This window comes from Sparus aurata, chromosome 10 (genome assembly GCF_900880675.1).
Source record: "Sparus aurata chromosome 10, fSpaAur1.1, whole genome shotgun sequence".
In the NCBI taxonomy this organism is placed as follows: domain Eukaryota; kingdom Metazoa; phylum Chordata; class Actinopteri; order Spariformes; family Sparidae; genus Sparus; species Sparus aurata.
In genome coordinates this window covers 2,040,331-2,064,282 of record NC_044196.1, presented here as the reverse complement: position 1 = coordinate 2,064,282, position 23,952 = coordinate 2,040,331, and the positions used below count along the sequence as shown (strand labels likewise).

The window sequence follows — 23,952 nt, the reverse complement described above, 5'->3', positions numbered from 1 at the left end:
GCAGGCATACGGAGTTGCAGGAGAAGACGTTCATTTGGTTACAATGGCAGAGAAAATGAAGCCAGCGTTGCTTGTAACAGCTCACCACGCTAAAAAGACAACGTAAAGAAAGACTGAGGCAGAAAAGGCTGCAACAAAAAAGGCTCTGGATAAAGAAAGAAGTTGGACCGAGTCAACATCGGTGCAGCGTTTGAGCGGTGGAGACAACTGGGGCATGTGAAGGGATGAAAAGTGATGCAGAGGTTGCTCTCTTTCTGTTGGACAGGTAATTATTTGTTTTGTTTCAGGGGGATTTGTTATTTTCATGAAATATGTGAGGTTTGCCAACTTGGCAACGTTTGTAGCTCATATTAGCCCAATGCTAATGTTAGCTTCTTTATGTGTTGTTTTCAGCCATGAGAATGGCTAATGAGTCAGCCCAATTTCCACTGACGATTCATGATGTGTGCTGGTGTCAACATCGAGTGTTTTATTTTGGAAAAGTAACCGGATGTAGTTTGTTATTTTGGCGCTTGACTTCCTGTCTGCTCCTTGCTAAATTCAGCTGAATTGCTGCGTCTTGCTCCGGCATCTCCTTCTCCCTGCTGAGTCCCACTAACGGCTGCGCGTTCAAGTTTGTGGGGGCGTGGCTTTGGACGGAGCACTGACGGGGTGGGGAGGGGGGGGGGGGGAACTTAGAGGAGGTGCCACTTTCAAATCTTGCTTGCTCTCCAGGATTGCAGACCCTAGCTTTAAGGCCCCCAACTAGAGTGAAGAGTTTGGAGTTTATCACGAGAATTTTCAAAGTCATGTCTCAATATTTAACTGATTCTGAGGATCAAAAGGTGACATCTCACCAGATTTCAGAGAGAGACTGCTTGAACAGGACTTGTGTTTCTGGATACAAAACTAATCTTATTATTTAACAAAACGGTCTCTGTAGGAATATTTTCTGTCAGACTCTGAGAATAACAACCTCAGCCTGTCAGAGACAAAAACACTTCTAGTGGACTGAAGTTTGACGGTCGGAGTTGCCCATAAGGATCACGCTGCAGTTGTGTCATGGCTGCCAGCTGAGGAGATCAACTGGACGGATCCAAAACATTCATGAAGTATAAATCATTTGCATATCAAACATGTAAATATAGTTCCAGGTTAAAAAGATCCAGAATTCCCCTTAAACTTCACAAAAGCTCAGACAAGTAAACGCTCCTTACAGAAAAACACTCTGTACTGTGTCCACTAACAAATCATTGAATAAACACCAGAAAGACATTCTGTTGTTTGTGAATTCTTTATTAGACAAACTGTCGACACAACACTGGTGTCACGAATAGGACGCTCACTGATCTGACAACAGACACACAGAGTCCCTGAAACCTCTGCTGGAAAGACAGGATAGAAGAAGAGTTCAGAGGTCTGAGGACGAGATCGAATCATCGTAGTCGGCCATGAGTCAGGTCATACTTCTCTTATGTCTAAATTTATTATTTAATTATTTACCATATTCAGAGCAAAGACATGTTTTTTCTCCTGTGTGAATCATGATGTGTGTGATAACATGTTGCTGTCGGGTAAATCTTTTACCACATTCACCACAACTAAATGGTCTCTCTCCTGTGTGAATCTTTGTGTGTGTGATAAGATGTTGCTTTTGGATGAATCTTTTACCACATTCACCACAACTGAACGGTTTCTCTCCTGTGTGAATCTTTGTGTGTGCGACAAGATTTTGCTTTTGGATGAATCTTTTACCACATTCACCACAACTGAATGGTTTCTCTCCTGTGTGAATCAGTGTGTGTCTGATAAGATCATGCTTTAGGATGAATCTTTTACCACATTCACAACAAGTAAATGGTTTCTCTCCTGTGTGAATCTTTGTGTGTGTGATAAGATTTTGCTGAATGCTGAATCTTTTACCACATTCACCACAACTGAACGGTTTCTCTCCTGTGTGAATCCTCATGTGTGTGATAACATGTTGCTGTCGGCTGAATCTTTTACCACATTCACGACAACTATACGGTTTCTCTCCTGTGTGAATCCTTGTATGTCTGATAAGACAATGTTTTCGGGTAAATCTTTTACCACATTGATGACAACTAAATGGTTTCTCTCCAGTGTGAATCTTTGTGTGTCTGGTGAGATCGTTCTTATAGTTGAATATTTTACCACATCCTCCACAACTAAATGGTTTCTCTCCTTTCTGAATCCTCCTACAAATCCTCAGTTTTGAGTTTTTGCTAGATATTTCACCACAGTCAGATGAAGTAAACTGTTCATTGCCAGCACCACATCCTACACCACTTACAGGGACTTCAGTGTTTTTCTGAGAGTTTAAACTTGACTGAAGTTCTTTGGTCTCACTCCAAACATCATCATTAACTTCAGCCTGAGGTTCAGGAGAGTCTTCAGGTTCAGGAGAGTCTTCAGCCTCAGGTTCAGGAGAGTCTCCTGTCATGTCTTCAGTCCCTGATTGTAAATGTCTATCTGGAACTGAGCTCCTGGCTGGTTCTGGTCCACCACAGTCCTGTCCGTCAGCTTCTGTTTCCATCTGTTCAGTTTGTCTTTGATGAAGCTGTGAGGACTGAGGTTTCTCTTCATCATCATCTTCATGCTTCACAGGAACAAGAGTGAATGTGAAGTCAATGATATCAGCTTCCTCCTGATTAGTCCACAGTTCTTCCTGTTCATCTTTAATGTGTGGGGGCTCTGGGTCCTGCTGGTCCAGACTGGAGCTCCACTCCTGCTGCTCGGGAGAAACCTTTTTCTGACCAAACGACAGCTGCTGGACATCTGCAGGACACAGGAGACAAAAAGACAAATGTTCGGCCGACAGAAAAAAGTTCGAATCAGGTTGATATTCAGCCAAATACTGGAGCGGACAGGTAACCCCACATTGTTCCACTGAACATCATGAGAAATGACAAATCGTAATGAATTCAAACAGTGTGAAAGTGAAATATTGTGTTGGAAATTTAATTCTGAAAATTCTACATTTGTCTTGGTTAAAAAAATTAAAATAAAATCAACAAAAATACAATCACAGGTTAACTGTTGATTTAAAGTTCTTATTTGTGGTTTTCTGCACCTACATTTTGACACTTCATGCTCCTTGATAACCTCCAATTTAAAATTTCTTGCACCCACAATAAAAATTCGCACAACGCAAATAGAACCGTGAACATGTAGCACCGAGCCAGAGTCTGCAGCTTCCAGCGCTACCTGAAGCTAACAGGTGCCCAGTTCTCTTTATATAAGGATTTTATGAAACGTCTGTGGAGAGAATGAACGGGAAATTCACTTCCAGAACCAGAGCCGTTAAAAAAGTGGGCGGTGACTGTTGAGCTCTATTGTGTCTGTAGACGGAAGAGAAGCTAAAAACAGTCTTTGTAAAGTTGTAACCACAGTTTGTTTTTTTACAAATCAGAAGGATTGTTTTTGTGACTGGAAGGTGACACAAGTGCAAAGTACCTGGATGTGTTGATCTCACCTATAGGGAGACATTTCAGGGTGGACTTTGAGTTAATGGGTCACATGACCCGGAAGCTACTGACTAAAAACACTGAATATAAACAAGTGATATCTAAACTAATCTAATCTATTGATAAAAATGCTGATTTCCCAGTAAAACAGTAATTGAAAGTAGAAAAAGCACTAAAGTCCAATACAAAGAGATGTGTCTCATTCAACCAGAATCTGGACACAGTTCGGCTCTGGTTCTGAGTCAATGGGTCACATGACCCGGAAGCTATTGAACAAAGATGCAGATTTGTGTCGGTGCCGACAGTGAAGAAGGAGGAAAACGAACCTGCTCTGTGTAACCGAAGCTGAGGCGTTAAAGCAGAGTCCAGTAGGTTCCGGTGTCGCTGGTTCTGCTCTGTGGACCGACACAGTTCCTCCTCGTACTCTGCTATCGTCCTTTCAAACAGCGCACATATCTCCTCAGCAGCCGCAGTCAGTCGCTGCTTCACCAACGATCTCAGAATCTGGACTTTAGACATTTTCACACAGTCACACTGTTTACAGCTAGCATGCTAAGCTAACGTGTGTGTACTTGTATCTGGCGGGAGATGAGTCTGAGAGCAAACAGCACAAAATCCATCACACACGTTCATCCAGACTGTCACTACGTCACTACCGTGGACGGCTCATCTCTAATCGATCATCAATAATCAGAAGAAAAGCGATCTGAGCGGCGCAGTTAGAATAACAACAAACTTTGTTTTGATTCGTTAACGCTCGATAACGTGCAGCGCGAGCCTCTGACGGGTTACTATGGCAACTCCCCTGGGACAAACCTCGCAGCTGCACGTTAACCGAACCTCCTTTGTTTTCATTCTAACGTGTAAACATGTCGTTATTTTAACACAAAGAAAGGAATATCTTCATGTAAAACTGTTGCCGAATGAACAAGAAGCCTCGAATAGTTCAGAAAGTCATGTAGACAGAGTTTCACAGAGTTTATAAAGTGTTTCTTAACTCAACAACTCACTAAATTGAGAAATTTTTTTAAGGGAGTCTGGGGAATTTCTCCAAGAAGTAGGCTACATAAGTGAGATAATGAGTGTGTTTGATATGAAGAGCACAGCTACCTCTAATTCAACCACTAGATTAATTTATAGAGCACTGTGCAGATACTGTGCAGTAATGAGTATAAACACACTGACAGGTAATCTAAAGAAGCAGCACTCACCTGTCTGGATAGAAGAGTCAGTGTTGACCAGAGTTTTACAGTCTGCAGAGCCTTAATGTTGTGATGTGTGGATTTAATGTGTCTGTTGGAACATTTCACATGTTCTACATCCATGTTGTTGGATGTGTAGTTGAAAATATAAGTGTAACTATTATTAATAATAGTTTTTCTCCAGCACATCCTCTTCCTGTCGTCCTCACAGCTCTCAGCTGTTTGAAGGACAGTTTGTCTCGTACAGTAAAACAACGCTGTACAGCCCCAGTTCACCACTTTAGTGACTGGAAATGTGAAAAGGATTTAAAGACTAGAGTAGTACACAATACAACCAGGAAGTGATGCTACACTGTTGTTATCTAAAGTTTTCTGTGGACAGTTGTGCTGTGAGAAGCAGCGCTGATCACGTCTCTGAGACTCACCCAGCAGCATCTGGACAGATGTGTCCTCCATGCTGCTGCTGAAACGAGAGCAACATCAGTTTACCAGCCAGTGAAAGTGTCCTTCCTGTCTGTGGACGACCCGCTGCCTCTGTGGTTTTCTCTACAGCAGCTTCCAGGAAACAGACTGTTTGAAAGAGAAGAGGAGGCCGAGATGATCCTGCAGACAAACCACACATCACCAGACTCTGAGAGGAAACAAGCTCCTGCTCTCATTTGATTTTATTTAGCTTCAAAATCATCTGACATGAACAAAAACACAGCTCACACCAGAATCCGAACAACTGTCAGCTTTCATCTGAACCAACAACATGTTGACTTCTTCATACGATCCATTTCTCCATGTCGTAGTTACAGACTTCACTAAACCCCACACAGTTCATCCTGAATCACTGCTCGGACATGAGAAGAGTTCACAGAGAGCCAGCAGCTCCACAGGAAGAGTTCTGGTGGGAACACCACAGAGACGAGCCAATCAGAGGAGGAGGAGGGCGGGTCTCACAAGAAGAAGCAGCAGGATCCACAAGAACAGAACCCAGAAGGTGAGCAGCTCCACAGGAAGAGTTCTGGTGGGAACATCACAGAGACGAGCCAATCAGAGGAGGAGGAGGGCGGGTCTCACAAGAAGAAGCAGCAGGATCCACAAGAACAGAACCTAGAAGGTGAGCAGCTCCACAGGAAGAGTTCTGGCTCCTACGAAGGAAACGTGACTGAAGAAGAAGGAGAACACGTTGGATCAACTCAGAGGTGATGCTCTGTGGTGACAGCAGCCATGACATCATCGTACTCATCAGCCAATCCCTGCTCAGCCTGGGTGGGAGGAGCCATCTCCATGGAGACGGGCAGGTAGTTTCCTTCAGGTGGAGAGAGTGAGATCATTTATCAACAGCTGATTGATTGATTGATTGATTGATTGATTGGTTGATTGATGGATTGATGGATTGATTGATTGTTACCTGTGGAACTGCGTCGATATAAAGACACCATGATGACAGTGGAGATGCAGTACGGACAGAACACCACCACGTGGAGGAGCAGTCTGAACACCAGCTGGAGGGGGGTGGAGTCAGGGGGTGGGGCTGCAGATGTCAGTTTACCTGCAGAGAGAATCTCACCTGGTCCGGTGAACATGTGGATGAAATGAGTCCTGAATCAAAGAGAACCTCCTGACCTGTGACAGTGATCCAGCTGGGTGGAGACTCTCCATCACTGATGGTGTTACACTTGTAGAGTCCTTCATCAGACCTGGAAACATGGTGGATGGTCATGTGACCTGTAGGCTCAGTCCTGAATAAGGAGCCATCTTTATAGAAAGCAGCTGAGAGGTTGGAGGTCTCTGTTGTACAGGTGAGAGTGACATCATCTCCCTCCATCACAGGGAGGACAGGACTCTGCAGGATCACTGCTCCACCTCAACACACAGACAAACATGTTGAGGAACCAGCTGGTTCTCCCCAGTCAGGTCCACACTGAGTCCTGGTCTCTCCGGTCTTGGTCGTGTTTCTCCTCACCGTCCATCCATCAGAGCTGTCATCCTCCTCACACCTCAGAGAAACAGACTCTCCTTCAAACAGCTGAGATCTGTGAGGACTGATCTTCAGAGAGGCTGGAGGACGTGGAGATGATTTAACAGTTTAGAAAACATGAAAGACACCAAAAGAAACCCAACATTTTTTAAACTCTCCTCAGTGCACCCTGTCATAAGTGTTCTCACCTCACCTCGTATCAAAGAAACATCATCAGCTCATGTTGTTTTTAAAGCAACAGTGTGAAAAGTGACGTCCTGTCAGAGTAACATGGACACTAACGTCTGTTCATGTTCCACAAAACAAAGTGTGTGTTTCTTCTTCCAGCTGATGTGTGAGTGTACTTACAGAGCAGACGCAGCAGACGTGTTTCCTCCATCCTCGTATGATGCGTTTACTGACAGTTGTGTCTCAGAGTGAGCGCTCGTCTCTCCAGCAGATGTGAGTGTGAAGCTGCTGAGCCGACTGGATGATGATCTTCAGCATGAAAGCTGGATCTTCCTGTAGCTGACAGCAGGAAGCTGCTTCTGTACCTGCGTGTCTGAGTCTGTCTGACTCACTCACTCTGTTCCAACCACTGAAATGTGGTCAGGAAGAGGCTGAAATACAGCGAGTGTCTGCACGCTGTCAGCCAGCACATCAGTGTGAGACCAGGTGATGTCCTCACTGCACCTGGACACAAAACAGCCAACAGCACAGTTTCTATGTTACATTGCAAAATGTATCTGTCAACCATGATATTCAGTAAATCACCTCAGTACTGTACCTGTCCCTGTCGTGGTTCTCGGAGGGTTAATGTTGACTTAACCCGTCTACCAACCAACATATTTACATCATCTGACCTCTGATGAAGAAACACCTCCAGAAACAAACTCCCTCAGAGAGGAGGTTCATGACGGGGGTTCATCAACACTGTGCAGCGTCTGATGGAGTCTCATCAGTGGAAACCAGTCAGACCTGCCTCCTGATCAACACAGCATCCACTCTGTGGATCATCTGGGGGAAGCAGTCAGTCATGAACCTCCTCTCTGATGTGTTCCTTCATTTTCTGGAGGAGTTTCTTCATCACAATCAGACGACGTAGATGTGTTGGGTTTAATGTCTCTCCATGATCTCCCACAGACTGTAATCCAGCTGTCAGTCCCACAGGAAACACTCAGTAACATCACCCTCCATCTTTTTTAGGTTTCCTGTCTGTTCTCTGTCTGTGTGAGATGCATGCTGGGTAAATGATCATGTCAGTGCAGTCAGACAGCCAGCAGGTGGCAGCACAGCAGCGTCACAGTGTTTCACTGCTGATGATGTTCAGTCTGAACTTTGACCCACAGAGAAACACAGACATGAAGATTTAACCAGCTGAACAGAAGAGCTGCAGAGTCACAGCCGCTTCCAGGAAACATCCAACACTGACTGAAACTATTCAGAAACCACCTTCTCACTCTTCACGTGTCCACAGGCTCGTCTCTCTTTGTTTGCAGGCTTCTGATTGGCTGTGGTGGTCTGACAGTAGAGGTTTATATCCACACCTCTGACTCATGTGGGTGTGGACGAGGCCTGACAAACACGACTACATACAGTCAGAAGTCCTGAGTTCATCCTTTAAATGTGAACAGCTGCTTCACTGCCTCTGTGAGCCTCTTTATCTCCAGATAAAAGCTGTCAGGACACATCCAGGTGCTGCTGGGAAACTCTCAGAGCTGATCTACACTCCAGAAAACACCTTTACAACTCAAACACACCTCTGTTAACACACACCACCTCGTTGTTCCACACAGTGACGTCTTCAGTGTTCGGCTCCACTAGTTTCATGGAGACATTCAGTCTCAGCACAGGAAGCAGTTTATAATGTATAGTTGTGATGTTCAGAACACAGAAGAGGACGGTTGATCTGTTCAACACCATGATGACGACCAGGTGAAGCAAACACAAGTCCCATGATGCACCTCTTCACTCTGTAGTCTCACTGTGGGATCATAAAGGAGCATTTTGTCTCATATTCATTAAAAACTCTCTGACAGTTTGAAACAATCAGCTGGTGAACATGTGACACATAAACCAGGTTCAGGTAAATTACACCTGGATCAACAGTTCACGTACAATTTATCATAAAATATCATAACAGAGACAAAGACATGTTGTTAATATAAGATCTACTTTATTGATTATCCGTCAGTAACACTGACGAGACGTGACAGTAAATATATACAAGAACACATTTCAACAAATTGTTAAAGTACATCAGATAAAGCAGCGAGCAGATTATATGACATTGGACAAACAAAATAAAAAGGACGTGACATCAGATTGACACTGAACCTCGACAAGTTCTGAGGATGATAACTGATGTTTCTCATCAGCAGCAAGGTGTTCAGATTTCTTCTTCATGAGTCTTTTATATACCAGGGTTAAAAAAATAACCAACAAAACAAGAATCACTGCAAAAACAGCTGCAATCAGAGCCAATCGAGAACGACTAGGCAGGTTCCTTCTGTCCTCGCTTCCTCCCTCCTTTTTTCCTCCCTCCTTGTGTCCTCCCTCCTTGTTTCCTCCCTCCTTGTTTCCTCCCTCCTCGTTTCCTCCCTCCTTGTTTCCTCCGTCCTCGGTGTGTCCAGCTGTGAGACCTGCAGAGCAGAAAGAGGTGTCAGCAGGTAGCATTTCCTCTTCAGTGTCACATCAGACATCATCTCCTGCTCTCTGATCACATGACTCAGACTTCATGGGTTGAGTTCTCTGCCTGACTCAGTCTGACACAGGAACTCTGGTTGTGTCAGTTTTTCCACTCCGCTCTGATTCTGTGGTTCAGCTGCAGGTTCCTGGTAAACACACCGACCTCTTCAGCCTCTCTCGGGCTTCTGCGTCTTGTCTCGGGATCACTCGTCCTCTGGAGTGGAGCGTTGCTGTCACAGTGTCTCTGGGCTCGGTGCCCTGCCGCTGCTCCTCCACCAGGCCTGTCTGCTCTACTGAACGAGCCCAGAGACGATGCAGCTGAGACAGTCACAGGTCGGTTTGTTTACCAGGGAAACTACTGCTCACCATCCACAACATGGTCTCAACATACACTTGTTGAGATTTAGATCAAACAGAGTCAGGCGTACACACAGCTTTATAGATCTGAAGCCCAGTTTTAGTTTAGAGAGACGCTGAACTCTACAACTCACCTGTAACTGTCAGGCTGATGCTCCTGATGGAAACAGGCGGCGCTCCGTCTCTCCGTCCTATTACACACTCGTATGTTCCAGAGTCGTTGATGGTGACGTTCTTCAGGGTCACAGTAAAGACTCCATCTTGATACGTATGATCCACTCGACCACGAAAAGACGGATGCTGGTCGGATTCATATGAGTGGTTATTTCTGAGGACGATGACATCACCCGCTGACCGATGTTTCCACGCCATCACTGTGATGTCACCATCTGAGTGAACTGGACACTGAAGAGTGACGTCATCTCCACACACTAAAAAATGTTGGGTAATTTTGGTAACCCAATTTATGGGTTGTTAGTGTTGGGTTAAATTGTTGGGTTATTTTTATAAAGGGTAACCCATTTTCTGGGTTATAGGGCTAATATTTTAACCCAATTTCTGGGTTTTCAAGGATATGCACCATTTTTGGGTTGTTTTTCAGAGAATAACCCATTTTTTGGGTTAGAGGCTTGTTTTTTTTTTATTAAAAAGTTATTTTTTTCTTGACGGGGAGTATTTTATGGAGTAATCCCATTAACATTATTTATAATCACACACCTTATGTACATGAAATGCGTTCTTTACCTTTTAAAGAGGTACTAAATACTTAAGCATGCTGTATATGAATACTGTGACCATACACAGCAATGTTGGTGGTAATAATAATAATAAAAGTGCTGAGCAGCTGCAGGGATAATTTTTTATTCCGAGTTAATTTCTGATTCACCCTCCGAAGCAGAAGGAGGCGCTAATGCGCATACTACAGTGATTCCTTACCGCTCTTTGAAAAAACACAGAAGAAGAAAAGTTTGAACGTTGCAGAGAGACGCTTGGCGGCTGGAAGCAACAGGAGTCAGAAAGCTTGACCTACGCGGTAGCAGTCAGGACTTACTGTAAGTTTTGAATGTTAATATTTATTCACTTTTACTTTTACGCCATGGATTGTAATAAAGTATTTTTACAGCAGAGGCAAAACTCCGCTAGCCACCATGGTGCTAACTAGCGAACCAATTACAATGAATGTAATAGTTAGCTGCCAGAACTAGCGAGCTTACATTAGCTAACCTAGGTTACAACTTGATTTCTCAGAGGAGCCAAGCTCACAAACAGTATATTTTGATATGAGATGAATATATTTCCCATCATTGCATCTCTCTGTTCCAGTTTTTAGAAGTCAAGACAGAGTTAAGGAAGATAACTGAAGATATGATAAAGATAGTACCAGGTAACATTAATCCAATGAATGAATTCTTCTATCAACCGCCACTCCCGCCTCTGTAAATACATTTTTTTTCTCAGACAATGTTTTAGTTTGGAAAGTTTACCCTGAATCATATGACCTCCCACATACATATATCATTGTTTATTCTTCTTGCCAGTTTGATCAAGGTAAAACTAAACTAGCTGTAGTCTGTGATATTTGGGTGAGCTAATAGAAATTAACTTGTAATATTAAGTAGTAAGTATAAGCAATTCTGTTTTAAAGGTTTTAGATGGTGGTCTTAATTTTGTCATTTTTTTCTTTGCCTTTTAGGTTGCTGGTTCCAAAATGATCTGGACGTGTAAGTTGTGCACAGCTTCTTTCACCTCCAGAATACAGTTATTTAGACACCACAGGCTGCAGCACAGCCACTATTCCAGAATCAGCCCTCGTATATGTCTCTATACTGATTGCATTTGTACATTTCCCCTTCATTAGAAAGATGATGGAGACCACATTTTCCCACGCCGACAGACCATAGTGATGTCCTGCCAGTGAACGAGCTCATGGACCTCTGGCCTGCTCTCAAAATAGAATCTTAGGTAATATGGATCAGCTCTCTCTTTTAAAGTGAAAATTGTGATTCTTACTCATCTGGCCGCTTCATGAATGTGTGCTAGATTCTTCGAATTGAACTGTTTTTTTAAGTGTTGTTGCTGTATTCTCCTGCTGTTATTTCAATGTAGTTGTATGCAGAGTTCCAGCGGATTACGAATCAGCACCTGCCCAACACATTCTATGCTGAGCATGACCACCATCTTCCTCGACTGATGACCTTATTCAGACAGAAGGCATCAAAAACTGGGAATACAGCAGATTCTCTGGCTGAAATTTTAAAGTCCACAATGAACAGGTAAATAGATTATTACACATTTCATAGGTTGAACCATCACAACATTGAACAGGTTCAATGATTCAAATGAGCTTTGTGAATTTTGCAATTAGTATACTTTGTGTTTGCCATTTGTCTGATTGCATTAAAGATGTGAACAGGGTATTTGTGGACATATGTTCTGATTTGACTGTTTAAAATCAGCTTTGTTCAGTAAATTCTTCAGTGTATACAATTCTGGTTTTATCTGAATAGGAAATCCATGACATCCACACCAAGCGCTCTATTGTCCTCCACGTCCTTCCTGTGTATCTGTTTGAGGATGTTTCTGGATTTTTCAGAACCTGCACAGTGAGTCTCCTTAAGTTACTGACTACTGTCTATTATGTAAACAGTTCATCAAAATAACATGTTTTAGGACTGACCTTTGTTTAGTCTACCCATACAGTTTTCGTATATGGTCTGTTTTCTTTCTCTTCCCTACAAAGGAACTGTATTGGCATTATGTCCAGAGTGATAAGATGTTCAGTAGAACATTTTCCTGTAAATGTCTTTTAGTTTGGTTTCAGTCACTCACACCACTTAGATTCTCTGGTAATTTGTGAGGATCTGAATCATGGATCTTATGTTTTCCACCTCTTACAATGAGACCCAGGTCTCCCTTGTAAAAAAGGTATTGGATTTCAATGGGACTTGGTTAAAGAAAGATAAATGAAATGTTATCTGTTCTGTTCCATGTGTTAGTTTGTGATTAGTATCTCTTTTTCATTCATTCAGGACGAGTCTGATGAGCCAGAGCTTGATGGTGTTGCAGTGGGCCTCCTTGCTGTCATCAGTGACCATGACACAATCCAGTTCACTACCACCCTGTGAGTCGTCATTGAAAGGAATTAGCCAGGAAGCCAAAGGCACTTTTATAGCTGATAACAAAAGCTAAATTCATTAGTGTATTATTTATTATTGTTTTTGATTACTGATTATTTTACTGACTATCAGATTAGTTGTTTGGTCAATATCAGAAATTCGTGAAAAATATCTATTTCCTATGGACTCAAGTGACCAAGAACACATTTGGAAGGCTAGAATCAGAAAATTTTGAGTTTTTCTTCTTTAAAATTTTGCAAATAATCAGTTAATCTACTTATTGCATCTCTACAATCTATTTTTTGTTCTATTTATTTTAATTTATAAATGTTTATTTATTTTTCTGTTTAATTTTAACACTGAAGTGTGCTAAAAGGGAGTGGGCAAGAAAATACTGTTCAGTTGCAGATGTTCATGACTTTTAGATATATTAAGTTTGTTAAATTCAGTGTAATTGAGGCAATCAATTGCCTCAAAAATTTTAAGTTTTGGGTCACATGTTTTCAAGTAAATAAACTCAACATGTGACTAATGTGTACTTAAAACAATGACAACACAAACTAATAAACATTGAGTTTGGTTAAAATGGTGTGGTTGTGTACTTAGTGTTAATGTATCCATTTTAAGGTGTTAATTGTTGCTGGAGCTTCTGTTGAACACATCGTTACTTTAGTAAAAACAGTGTAACAAAAATATATAGTGTGTCAAACTATGTTGAAATTTCAACGTTGATTGGATTTGCAAAATCTAAATTAAAATCAATATTGATTCAATGTTGGCAAATTCACCTATGTTGAGAAACGTGACGTCGGAATGATGTACTATTAGATTAGATTTGCAAAATCTAAACAAAATTCAACGGTTATCCAGCACTAGCACCTGACGTTGATTCAACAGTGACTCAGCATTAAAATTGGATTAATCAGTTTGTCCAATAATGTAAGACAGGAAGTAAAGGAGCCTGTTTAAGTTAAGGAAGTAGTGGAGCCCGGCATAACCCAACACTATTCAATTTAACCCAATTGCTGGGTTGAATAAGGACGAACCCATTTTTGGGTTATTTTAACCCAACAGGTTGGGTTATTTTTTTCGACCCAACTTTTGGGTTGAATATTTAACCCAAAAGTTGGGTTATGCTTAACTACAATGTTGGGTTATTTTAACCCAACTATTGGGTCAGAGACGCGATAAATTGCGCAACCCAACAGTTGGGTTAAAAATAACCCAACATTGTAGTTAAGCATAACCCAACTTTTGGGTTAAATACTCAACCCAAAAGTTGGGTCAAAAAAAATAACCCAACCTGTTGGGTTAAAATAACCCAAAAATGGGTTTGTCCTTATTCAACCCAGCAATTGGGTTAAAATTGGGTTATTTTTTAACCCAACTGTTTGCTTCTTCTGTGTGTCTGAACAAAACCAGAGATAACAGACGGACTTAGAACAGTTCAGACATCATCCAGAACATTCCTGACACAGAAGAACCGACTTCCTGCTCAGACTGAGACGTGATCCATACATCACAAGATGAACTAAACCTGTGATATACACACTACACTGATTACGCAGTGATTCCACTGAATGTGTTGGTCGTCACTGAGACGTCTGTGTGATCATGGAGACGACAGTGATCACAGCGAGACATCGAGACAAATCATGAACGTCATTACAACCTGTGATTTAGACCCACAGCAGCTGAAATGAGGTTACAACATCAAATATGTGTCATCGGTTTTATAATGTGTTCATTTGTAGGCTGACAGAGACGATACTGATCAGTTTAGTTTAATGTTTCATGTGAAACGTCTTAAATATGGAACTACACAGACTGTGAGCAGCAACAAGAAGCTGGAGGACCTGGTGATGGAACGTTTATGTGTTACTGTGGAATCAGAACATTTAGACGACACTAAACGTGTCAGCTTCACCAACATTACACTGCTGGACATGTTCTTGCTGGTTGCCTCTCTCTCCCTCACATCTCATTCACCTTCCTATAGTTGTTTTCTGACTATAACTATATGTAAACTATGAGAAACTGACCTGACTGATGTTAACAAGCCCACTAAACTACTGAGGTATAAACAGTCTTATTAAATCTTAAAGAAGACTTGTTCACCGTCCGTCTGACATTATTTTATCGTTTCTCATCTTTCACTCTCATTCAGAGTGAAAATCATGTTTCTACTAAAAATCTACAAAGAAGAATAAAAATAATTATGAGAGTGAAATGTGTTATTAAATGATCCACATGGTGATCGGTGTTGGTCTGTGGGGACACAACCTGCTGCTGACACATGAGACTAACTATCAAACATCAAAATGAAAAATAAAACATTAAATAAAGAAGACATCTTACCTTCACATGCAGACAGGACGGCAGCACTAAGCACCAGGAAGATCAAACCCAACATTGTTCCCATTGTTGAGTCGCTCCAGCTGAAGCTTTCCCCTCAGACCGGCCTGAAGCTCCATCTTGTGCTCTAATTCTTCAGTTTAGTATCCTGAAAAGTCGGAATAACTTCGACTCTGCGTGCTGTACCGACTGACGGAGAATTTCCTGAGGACTCACCTGAAGACTCACCTCACCTGCTGAGAGTGGAGCTGTAGCCCCGCCCCCCGTGCTGACAGCCAGAGTCCCTCAGGTACAGCGCGCGGAGTCGAAGTCTGTTCCTCCCTCTACGACCATATTTGGACAACAAGCCTCATTGTTTCCCTGGAAATAAGACTCCTCCAAAACACCATTAAATACATACAAACCCACGTTTTTGCCTAATCTGTCGTGATACTGGCACACAGGAAACACACGTGATAAAAACACCTAAACTCTTAACATGTTGAACTTCATACACTGACATGTGACCTTCAATCTGACCTGTTTCATTAAAAACTGCTCCTGCGTCACTAAAACACTGTCTACAATTCAGTCGCCTCACATTAACTGGAACATGTTATACAGCAAGTCTCCTTGACAAACATGATCACATTATAATCTCTTTAAAATAAAAGCTGCTTCATACAGAAGAAACAACAGGAGGACAAGTGAAGCCAACTAGTGAAATCTGACCTAAGTGGATCTCATGATTTACAGGAAGAGATGATGTAGTTCAGGGAGTGAACAAGTGTCTGGGAGATTTAACCCTGTCTGTGAACGCTGGATCGAAGGGCAGCGACAGACGATCAGCTGGAAGAGTGTTCTGTGACTTTAAGGAATGATTCACCAAACTGTTCTTATGAAAGTCGTGAAGAAACACGTGAGCTCGAACCTGTTTGTGTCGCTGTTGTCTTCTGGTTTGTTCTGTTTCTCTTGTCGCTCATGATATCAAAATGTTGGCAAAAACACGTCCTCAGTGCAGACTACACACCAAACATCACACACATGCAGCACTTTAGAGATATCTTCTTCTATATCACTTTCTTGGTGTTATTCAGGTACATCATCATTTATACGCAACAACCACAAGTATGAATCATGACTTCATGTGATTCTACTGTCTGATTGTTGTTTCTTGCTCCTGGTGTTGAAGTGAATCCTCAGCAGGTAGTTTCATCTCTGGAGCAGCTGGACTGAGATTATAATCTGCTCTGTGAGGAGACACATGACATCACTGCTGCACTTTGTAACATTCAGTCTGCTTTTAAAATGGACTCTATCTGTTGTTGAGCTGCAGTCAGTGGAGAGGAAACCACAGCAGGGTGAGAGTCAGTCAGAGAGGAAGGAGGAGGGTCTGACTGATGTGACCATGAAGTGATGAAGTGTAGATGTCATATGAGTCGGTGTTAGGATGGAGGAAACACGTCTGCTGCGTCTGCTCTGTAAGTACACTCACACATCAGCTGGAAGAAGAAACACACACTTTGTTTTGTGGAACATGAACAGACGTTAGTGTCCATGTTACTCTGACAGGACGTCACTTTTCACACTGTTGCTTTAAAAACAACACGAGCTGATGATGTTTCTTTGATACGACTGTCCTCCTCTGTGTTTCCTCTCAAACCAACCGGAGTGTCTTTTGTCTTTAGTTGTGACGTCACTGCTGAGCGGCTGCACACACCAAGGTGAGAACACTTCCTGTGTGACTGATGAAGAGTTATTTAGTCCCTGATAGAACAGTTAGTGTTCAGGACGCTGTTTATGGAGGGAAATAGTTTGCACATACAATAAAAGAGTGAAGACTGTCTGGATGTCCACAGACTGGACGCTAAAGATAAATGTGCTGCTATAAAAATGTCATTGTGAAAGCAGGACTGCACACCATGCAGCACCATGCAGCAGCTGACAGAGAAAGTGCAGAAACAATATTGACATGTGAGACACATGAAGTCACATCTGCTGTGTGTTTGACACCAACTCTGAGAGTTCCATTTAAAACATGAGGAGACTCAGAGCCTGAAACACAGAGGAGATCAGTGCAGGTCAACAAGGTCTACAGAGACTGGAAGAGGAAGAAGAGACACTTCTGTCCAAACTGACCATTATCATCTGTAACCACATCTCTCTGTCTCGTCCTCCAGCCTCTCTGAAGATCAGTCCTCACAGATCTCAGCTGTTTGTAGGAGAGTTTGTCTCTCTGAGGTGTGAGGAGGACGACAGCTCTGATGGATGGACGGTGATGAGGAACACGAGTAAAGACACCAGGAGTCAGTGTGGAGCTGACTGGGGAAGAAAAGATGGTTCTGACTGTAACATCAGCTACACCATCCCATCTGACAGTGGAGTTTACTGGTGTGAGTCCACAGGCGGAGCAGCCAGTAGCAGCATCAACATCACTGTCACTGGTAAGATGAGGCTGTTGTAACTCCAGCAGGTCTGAACACTGAGTCTGTCTTTCACCTTTTCACTTTGGCTGAGCCTGAGAGAGACAAAGACAAGAAGACAGACAGGTGACCTTCAGGAGGCAACAACACTGGGTGGAGCACTGAGTCTGCCTCCTCAACATGTTGTTCATCTGTCAGTCTGACATTATGTTCAACATGTAGAGATGATAAATCAGCTCCATGTGCCAAATGTTTCTCCAGAGAGATTGTTGTGATGAAGTGTTGCTGAGTACAGGACAGGACAGTGAGACTGCTTGTGTGAGTCAGAGGATCCATCAAGCTGAGTTTGATGCTGTGAAATCAGACTTTAACCTGCCGATGTTAGCAGCACACGTTTGTCAACACACTGTCTGTTTCTACTGAACATCACCAGACTCCCTTAACAAATGTACTGATTTAAGAGTTGTTGAGTGAGGAGACTCAACAAACTTTGTGAAACACGACGACAAATTCTGAATGATTGGAGCTTCTTGTGGATTCAGCATTAAATGAGCAGGTGTCCATGTTGTTCATCAGTTGTGTTTCAGGGTTTCATCTCCATGTGAAGCTCTTTAAACTGTGATTGTGTGACTGTAACTTGAACTAGAGCTGAGCTGAGCTGTGTTCACACATGAGCATGTTACACTACGGTGGCCCTGAGGGCTCAATGCATCGCACCAAACAGACAAAACAAAGCAAAGAAGAAAACATCTTCATCAGTTTGACCAGCACAACCAAACACCTGATGCTGTCCTGTTGTCAGAGTGATGAAGATGATGGAAGAGGAGATATGTTTGTGTTCTGTCTTTTTAAAACTCTCGCCAAAATGCAACCTAGGCTTTTTTTGTAAATGTATACGAGTCAAACCTTCGTGTAAAAGCATAATAAGGATGAAAGAGGCGCTTTTAAGATTTACCGTATTTTCGTTTTTGGCTCAAACTCATTTTCAATGGGAGTGCTACAGGCACTTTTACGATAGCATCAAAATCTCTATTTTTAAAACAGGAAGGCACAACATGAAACTTTGCTCGTAGTATCACCAGGGTCTCTACACATGAACACGTGCATTGAGAACGTTGTGTACACAGAGTTTACTAAAAAGAACGTTTTTGAACAACTCTAAGCAGTAGCTTGTTCCTCTAGCCATCATGATAACCCAGACGTGTCGATCCTGGCCTGTACTCGGTGATCGATGTTCTCAATGCTCGTGTAGGATGTGGTACTGACAAGGAACAGTTTATTTCCTCTGACTGTGGTGAAAGATCTAGCAAAAACTCAAAACTGAGGATTTGTATTGAAGCTTAGTTGGCGAAGTTTCAGGAGCAGGACCACACCTCAACAGCGCCAACTTCCGCATTTCTATAAATAACCACCTGACCCTCTCCTCTGCTTCGCTCTCGTATTCTGCGCTCTCGCACCCAGAAATGAGATCACGCGACATCGCCTCGCCCGAGCACATCCAAACTTTTGTACGAGCAACATCAGGCTCTATTCACCTCATCATGGACTTTGTATCACTATCCCCGTGGGACGTTCTTTCAGACGAGATCAGGATCACCATTCATCTGAAGCCGACAACTTTCCCGTCACCTCCGTACCCGAGACCCTGATTCCAGTGGCCCTACAGCCGCCTAGGGCGCGAGCGAGTCCGAAGAGCACCAACTTCGTCTCATCCATGGTTCGCATCCCGCCTGGTTCATCTCTCCTCAACATCCAAGATTATCATAGTTCGTCCGACGACTCTCCCGTGTCTCCCAGCCCACCTCCTTCCGCAGCAAAGAGAGGACGAGGAAATTCCGGAACAGAAAGTCACCGTCGCTGCAGTTCGCCACAGATCGCAGACTCCATCACCTCCAAGAAGCGAAGCCTCCCGCCATCGTTCCGCCAACACCGGCCGAACAACTCGCCGGTCTCAACGTCTCCACGCTCTGGTGAGTTCACCCGACCGGCTTTCATCTTCTACAGTCACCGATTGGACAGTAGCCACTCCCCAGAAAACTTTAAACAACAAATGAATTCTGTTTCACCGAATGGACTATAAAGCCAAACTTTCTCCACACGCATGTGTGCTTCTTCCGTCAACACCAGCTCTCTTCCGGGTGACGTCATCACGCGTTAAAAGGGACAGTACAATTAAATACTACAGCCCAAAGACAGCAGAAAGCTCATAGACAACAGAAAGTGCAGCAGCAAAAGTGGAGACAGAGATCCTCAGCCAGATCAAATGACTCTAGAGTTTCTGCTACCACCTCTCGTCATCACTCCACTCCAAAGGGAGTGCCCAGATGGATTTCAGGACCTTCCAATCCCCATCAGGATTTTCATCATCGACACCAGCAACCTACAACATGGTGCCCACTGCCATCCAGTTCGAGCCACCACAACAGCCAATCTTTAAAAAAAAAACAAAAAAAACAAACAAAAAAAACTCATGGCTGCTCGTTCCGTTAACACCAGATCGCTTCCAGGTGACGTCATCACGCACAGCCCTACAGGCAGTGACGTCTACGCTTTTGTTAAAGGGACAGTACAATCAAATAACACAGCCCAAAGAAAACAAAGAGCAGCAGCAAAAGCAGAGACAGAGATCCTCTGCCAGATCAAACAACTCCAGAGTTTCCGCCACCACTTCTCGCATCACTACACTCCAGAGGGAGCGCCCAGATGCATTCCAGGACCCTCCAACTTCTATCAGGATTATCATCATCAGCTACAGCAACCTACAACCTCAAGGGCAAACGCCACAGTGCCCACCGCCATCCAGTTCCAGCCATCACCGCAGCTAACCTTTGCGGGGGCTCCTGGCACTGAGATGCCAGAGCCCCCTGCTTCCTGTTTCCAGTAACCACAGCAGCTCGCTTCAACCGGGGCTCCTGGCACGAGATGCCAGAGCCCCCTGCTTCCTGTTTCCAGTAACCACAGCAGCTCGCTTCAACCGGGGCTCCTGGCACGAGATGCCAGAGCCCCCTGCTTCCTGTTTCCAGCAACCACAGCAGCTCGCTTCAACCGGGGCTCCCGGCACCGAGATGCCAGAGCCCCCTGTTTCTTGTTTCCTGTTTCCAGCAACCACAACAGCTCGCTTCAACCGGGGCTCCTGGCACGAGATGCCAGAGCCCCCTGCTTCCTGTTTCCAGCAACCACAACAGCTCGCTTCAACCGGGGCTCCTGGCACCGAGATGCCAGCGCCCTCTGCTTCCTGTGTCCAGCAACCACAGCAGCTCGCTTCAACCGGGGCTCCTGGCACTGAGACGCCAGCGCCCTCTGCTTCCTGTTTCCAGCACCCACAGCAGCTCGCTTCAACCGGGGCTCCGGTCTGTATATAGAAATTACTGTCAATTCTTGCACTACATCATGTAAATATGTATATACGTCGATTCGATTCTATTTTCTTCCCCTTTTTAATTATAGTGTCTATTCTATTGTCTATTTTGCTATTGCGCTGTTCTCGTAATATTCTGCTGCGACAAACAAATTTCCCCGTCTGCGGGACATTAAAGGACTCTGATTCTGATTCTGATCCTGGCACCGAGATGCCAGCGCCCTCTGCTTCCTGTTTCTAGCAACCACAAGCAGCTTGCTTCAACCAGGGCTCCTGGCACCGAGATGCCAGCGCCCTCTGCTTCCTGCTTCCAGCAACCACAGCAGCTTGCTTCAACCGGAGCTCCGACGCCAGAGCCCTCTGCTTTCTGTTTCCAGCAACCACAGCAGCTCACTTCAACTGGAGCTCCGATGCCAGAGCCCTCTGCTTTCTGTTTCCAGCAACCACAGCAACTCGCTTCAACCGGAGCTCCTGGCACCGAGATGCCAGCGCCCCCTGGTCCCCGTTTCAAGCAACCACAGCAGCTCGCTTCAACTGGGGCTCCTGGCACCGAGATGCCAGCACCCCCTGCTTCCCGTTTCAAGCAACTACAGCTGCTCGCTTCAACCGGGGCTCCTGGCACCGAGATGCCAGCGCCCTCTGCCGCCTATTTCCAGCAACCACAGCAGATTGCTTCAACCAGGGCTCCTGGCACCGGGATGCCAGCGCCCTCTGCTTCCTGTTTCCATCAACAACAGCACCTCGCTTCAACCAAGTCTCCTGGCACCAAGATGCCAGTGCCCTCTGCCGCCTAATTCCAGCAACCACAGCACCTCACTTCAACCGGGGCTCCTGGCACCGGGTGCCAGCACCCTATGCCGGGATGCAGGGAGCTTCCATCTCCCAGCAGCTCATGTCGGCTGGGGTCGTCAGCACCGGGATGCCGGCACCCGTTCTTCCCCCTCAGCAGGCAACCACTAATTTCACTTTATACACAGCTACCCACATTGGGCAGCACAAAAAACCAAACGAGAGCTTCAGCCTCCCCTCACCTGTTGTCGGCATCTCCACCAGCACCCATACCTCCAGAACAGATGTCATCTACCCCTTCTGTCATCTTCCCGTAATCAACGGCGTATATAAGAAAGGCAGGCCCGCATGCACCAAGGAGGTCGTTCGATTTGCAACGGCTTCAACAGTACCGGATGCACCGTGTCCCAGTGCCGCTTCCTCCACGTTAACTCCTTCTGCGGCGGGGGCCACGCCCACCCCGAATGCCCGTACAACCTACCTCACCAAAGCTAGTTTCTCATAAAGGACTTGAAGAAGGTCTTCACCCGGACTTCCACACAATTATCTATCTCTTTTGAAATCAAAAATCTTCAGTTGACCATAACCGAGCCAGATTCAGTTGACCGCACGCTCGCTAAGGAAGTTAAGGAAGGTCCAGGAACAGACCAGTGCTCTTAAAGTCCTCCCTATTCACACCGACTTCTGCCGTTTCTTCAGCATCCACTGGCGTGGTATATATTACTTCGCCGTTAGGCTCACCTTTGGTCGCAAAGCAGCCTAAACTCTTCGACACCCCACCTGAATCCCTCAGCTGGATCCAGTCTAACAATTTCCCCCCACCTCATCGCCACCCGCTTCCGGCCTGGTTACCCTGACTTCAGTCTTCTCCAACCTCGGGGTCCCATCGTCGCAGAGAAAACAGAGGGCCCCTCCACATCCCTCGAGTTTCTCGGAATCATTCTTGACACTAACAAGTTTTAGCCTTCATTCCCGGTCAGAAAGCTCAACTGAACCTTCTTCTGCGCCCCGCGCTGCACCAAACGTCAACTTCTGTCCCTTCCGTCCCATCACTCTTGACCTCCATCTCCCTGGATAGCTCGAGCCTTGCTGAAATCCGTCCGTGACTCAACCCTCTCACCAATTGGAACGGAATCACTTTCTTTTACGATGACCAACCGACTCACCCGCATGACATCCATCTGTACATCGATGCTGCTCCTTAGGCCGGTTTTGGGGGGTTTCTACAATGGAAGATGGCTTGCGGCAGAATCGCCCCCGAAGCTCGCTAATGAATGCCAGAAGTTCAGAAGCTGGCACCTCACGCAGATACCTTCCCTACGCCAGTCGGGCGTCGACATTCAACTTGTAAATCCTGCGCTTATACCCCTGATAAGCGACTCCCAGAGCTCCACCATCAACAGCCTATCACCCTCGTCCCTCTCTTCCTACTGGACAGCTTGGAAAGCTTCCATTACTTTCACGACCAATACAACACAACCTTTCCGTCATTCGATCTCATCACCACGACTTCTTTCAGTACTTACGCCCATTCCTCATGACAAATCATGCATCACCAAGCTTACCTTAGCGGTATCAGCTTCTTTCCAAGACAATAACCGGCTGTTCGTTAACAGTTCGTTAAGCCCTCGCCGTCTTCCTCTTAATGCCGACTTGCTGTTAATCTGCCTCCACACAATCCGTTCCGGGTACGGCACTCCTCAAATCGCCCAAACCTTGGAAGCCATGTTCTTGCTTGCCTTTTGGTTTCCTCAGATGCTCCGAATTCACCTCCTCAACCATTCACTTCGACTCAAGCTGTCATGCTTGCATTTCTGACTTGTCTCGCTTTTCAGACGACACCATGGTGTTCCACTTAAAGCAAACCAAAACCAATCAATTTGGTCCGCCTACACCCGTCTTCTTCTTCAAGATCCAATCACCACTGAATCCCTTCAAACCCTCGCAAATTTATTCCGTAAATCTCACAACAATGACAGATCCTCTCTTCATCTCCGAATCCGGCCAAGTGGCTACTCGATTCTGGTTCCACCATCACTTTCGCCACGTGCTCTCATTGTCTGGTATTTTGCCCGACAACTACTCTGGGCACTCCTTCAGAATCAGAGCTGCCACTTCAGCCTCCCGTAATGGCTTCCCAGAACACTTCATATGTCTCATAGGCCGCTGGTCCTCCCAAACGTACCACCGTTACATCCGTTAAGATCTCAAAGATCTCAGATCCGCTCAATCTCTTCTCAAGTAATTGGAGGTTTTTGGGGGTCCGTCGC

The 23,952-nt window shown here is 44.7% G+C and overlaps 1 protein-coding gene, 1 long non-coding RNA gene and 1 pseudogene across 3 annotated transcripts; 1 reads left to right on the top strand and 2 right to left on the bottom strand.

Annotated features, from left to right (window-relative positions):
* LOC115590014 (low affinity immunoglobulin gamma Fc region receptor II-a-like) overlaps positions 1-8,051 on the bottom strand; it is a 33,306-nt pseudogene extending 25,255 nt beyond the window's left edge.
* On the bottom strand, positions 1,258-3,977 carry LOC115590015 (gastrula zinc finger protein XlCGF8.2DB-like). The gene is made up of 2 exons (XM_030431254.1): positions 3,794-3,977; positions 1,258-2,778 (listed from the first exon to the last, which is right to left on the bottom strand). The coding sequence occupies exon 2, from the start codon at positions 2,534-2,536 to the stop codon at positions 1,475-1,477; it is 1,062 nt and encodes a 353-aa protein (XP_030287114.1). The 5' UTR covers positions 2,537-2,778; positions 3,794-3,977; the 3' UTR covers positions 1,258-1,474.
* Positions 8,052-10,416: 2,365 nt separating the features above from the next.
* On the top strand, positions 10,417-12,197 carry LOC115590110 (uncharacterized). Of its 2 annotated transcripts, XR_003985674.1 has the most exons (6): positions 10,417-10,714; positions 10,986-11,046; positions 11,356-11,383; positions 11,521-11,624; positions 11,769-11,935; positions 12,170-12,197. It is a non-coding gene; the product is annotated as an uncharacterized LOC115590110 (long non-coding RNA). The 2 variants fall into 2 exon arrangements; XR_003985675.1 differs by lacking the exon at positions 10,986-11,046.
* Positions 12,198-23,952: the final 11,755 nt, after the last annotated feature.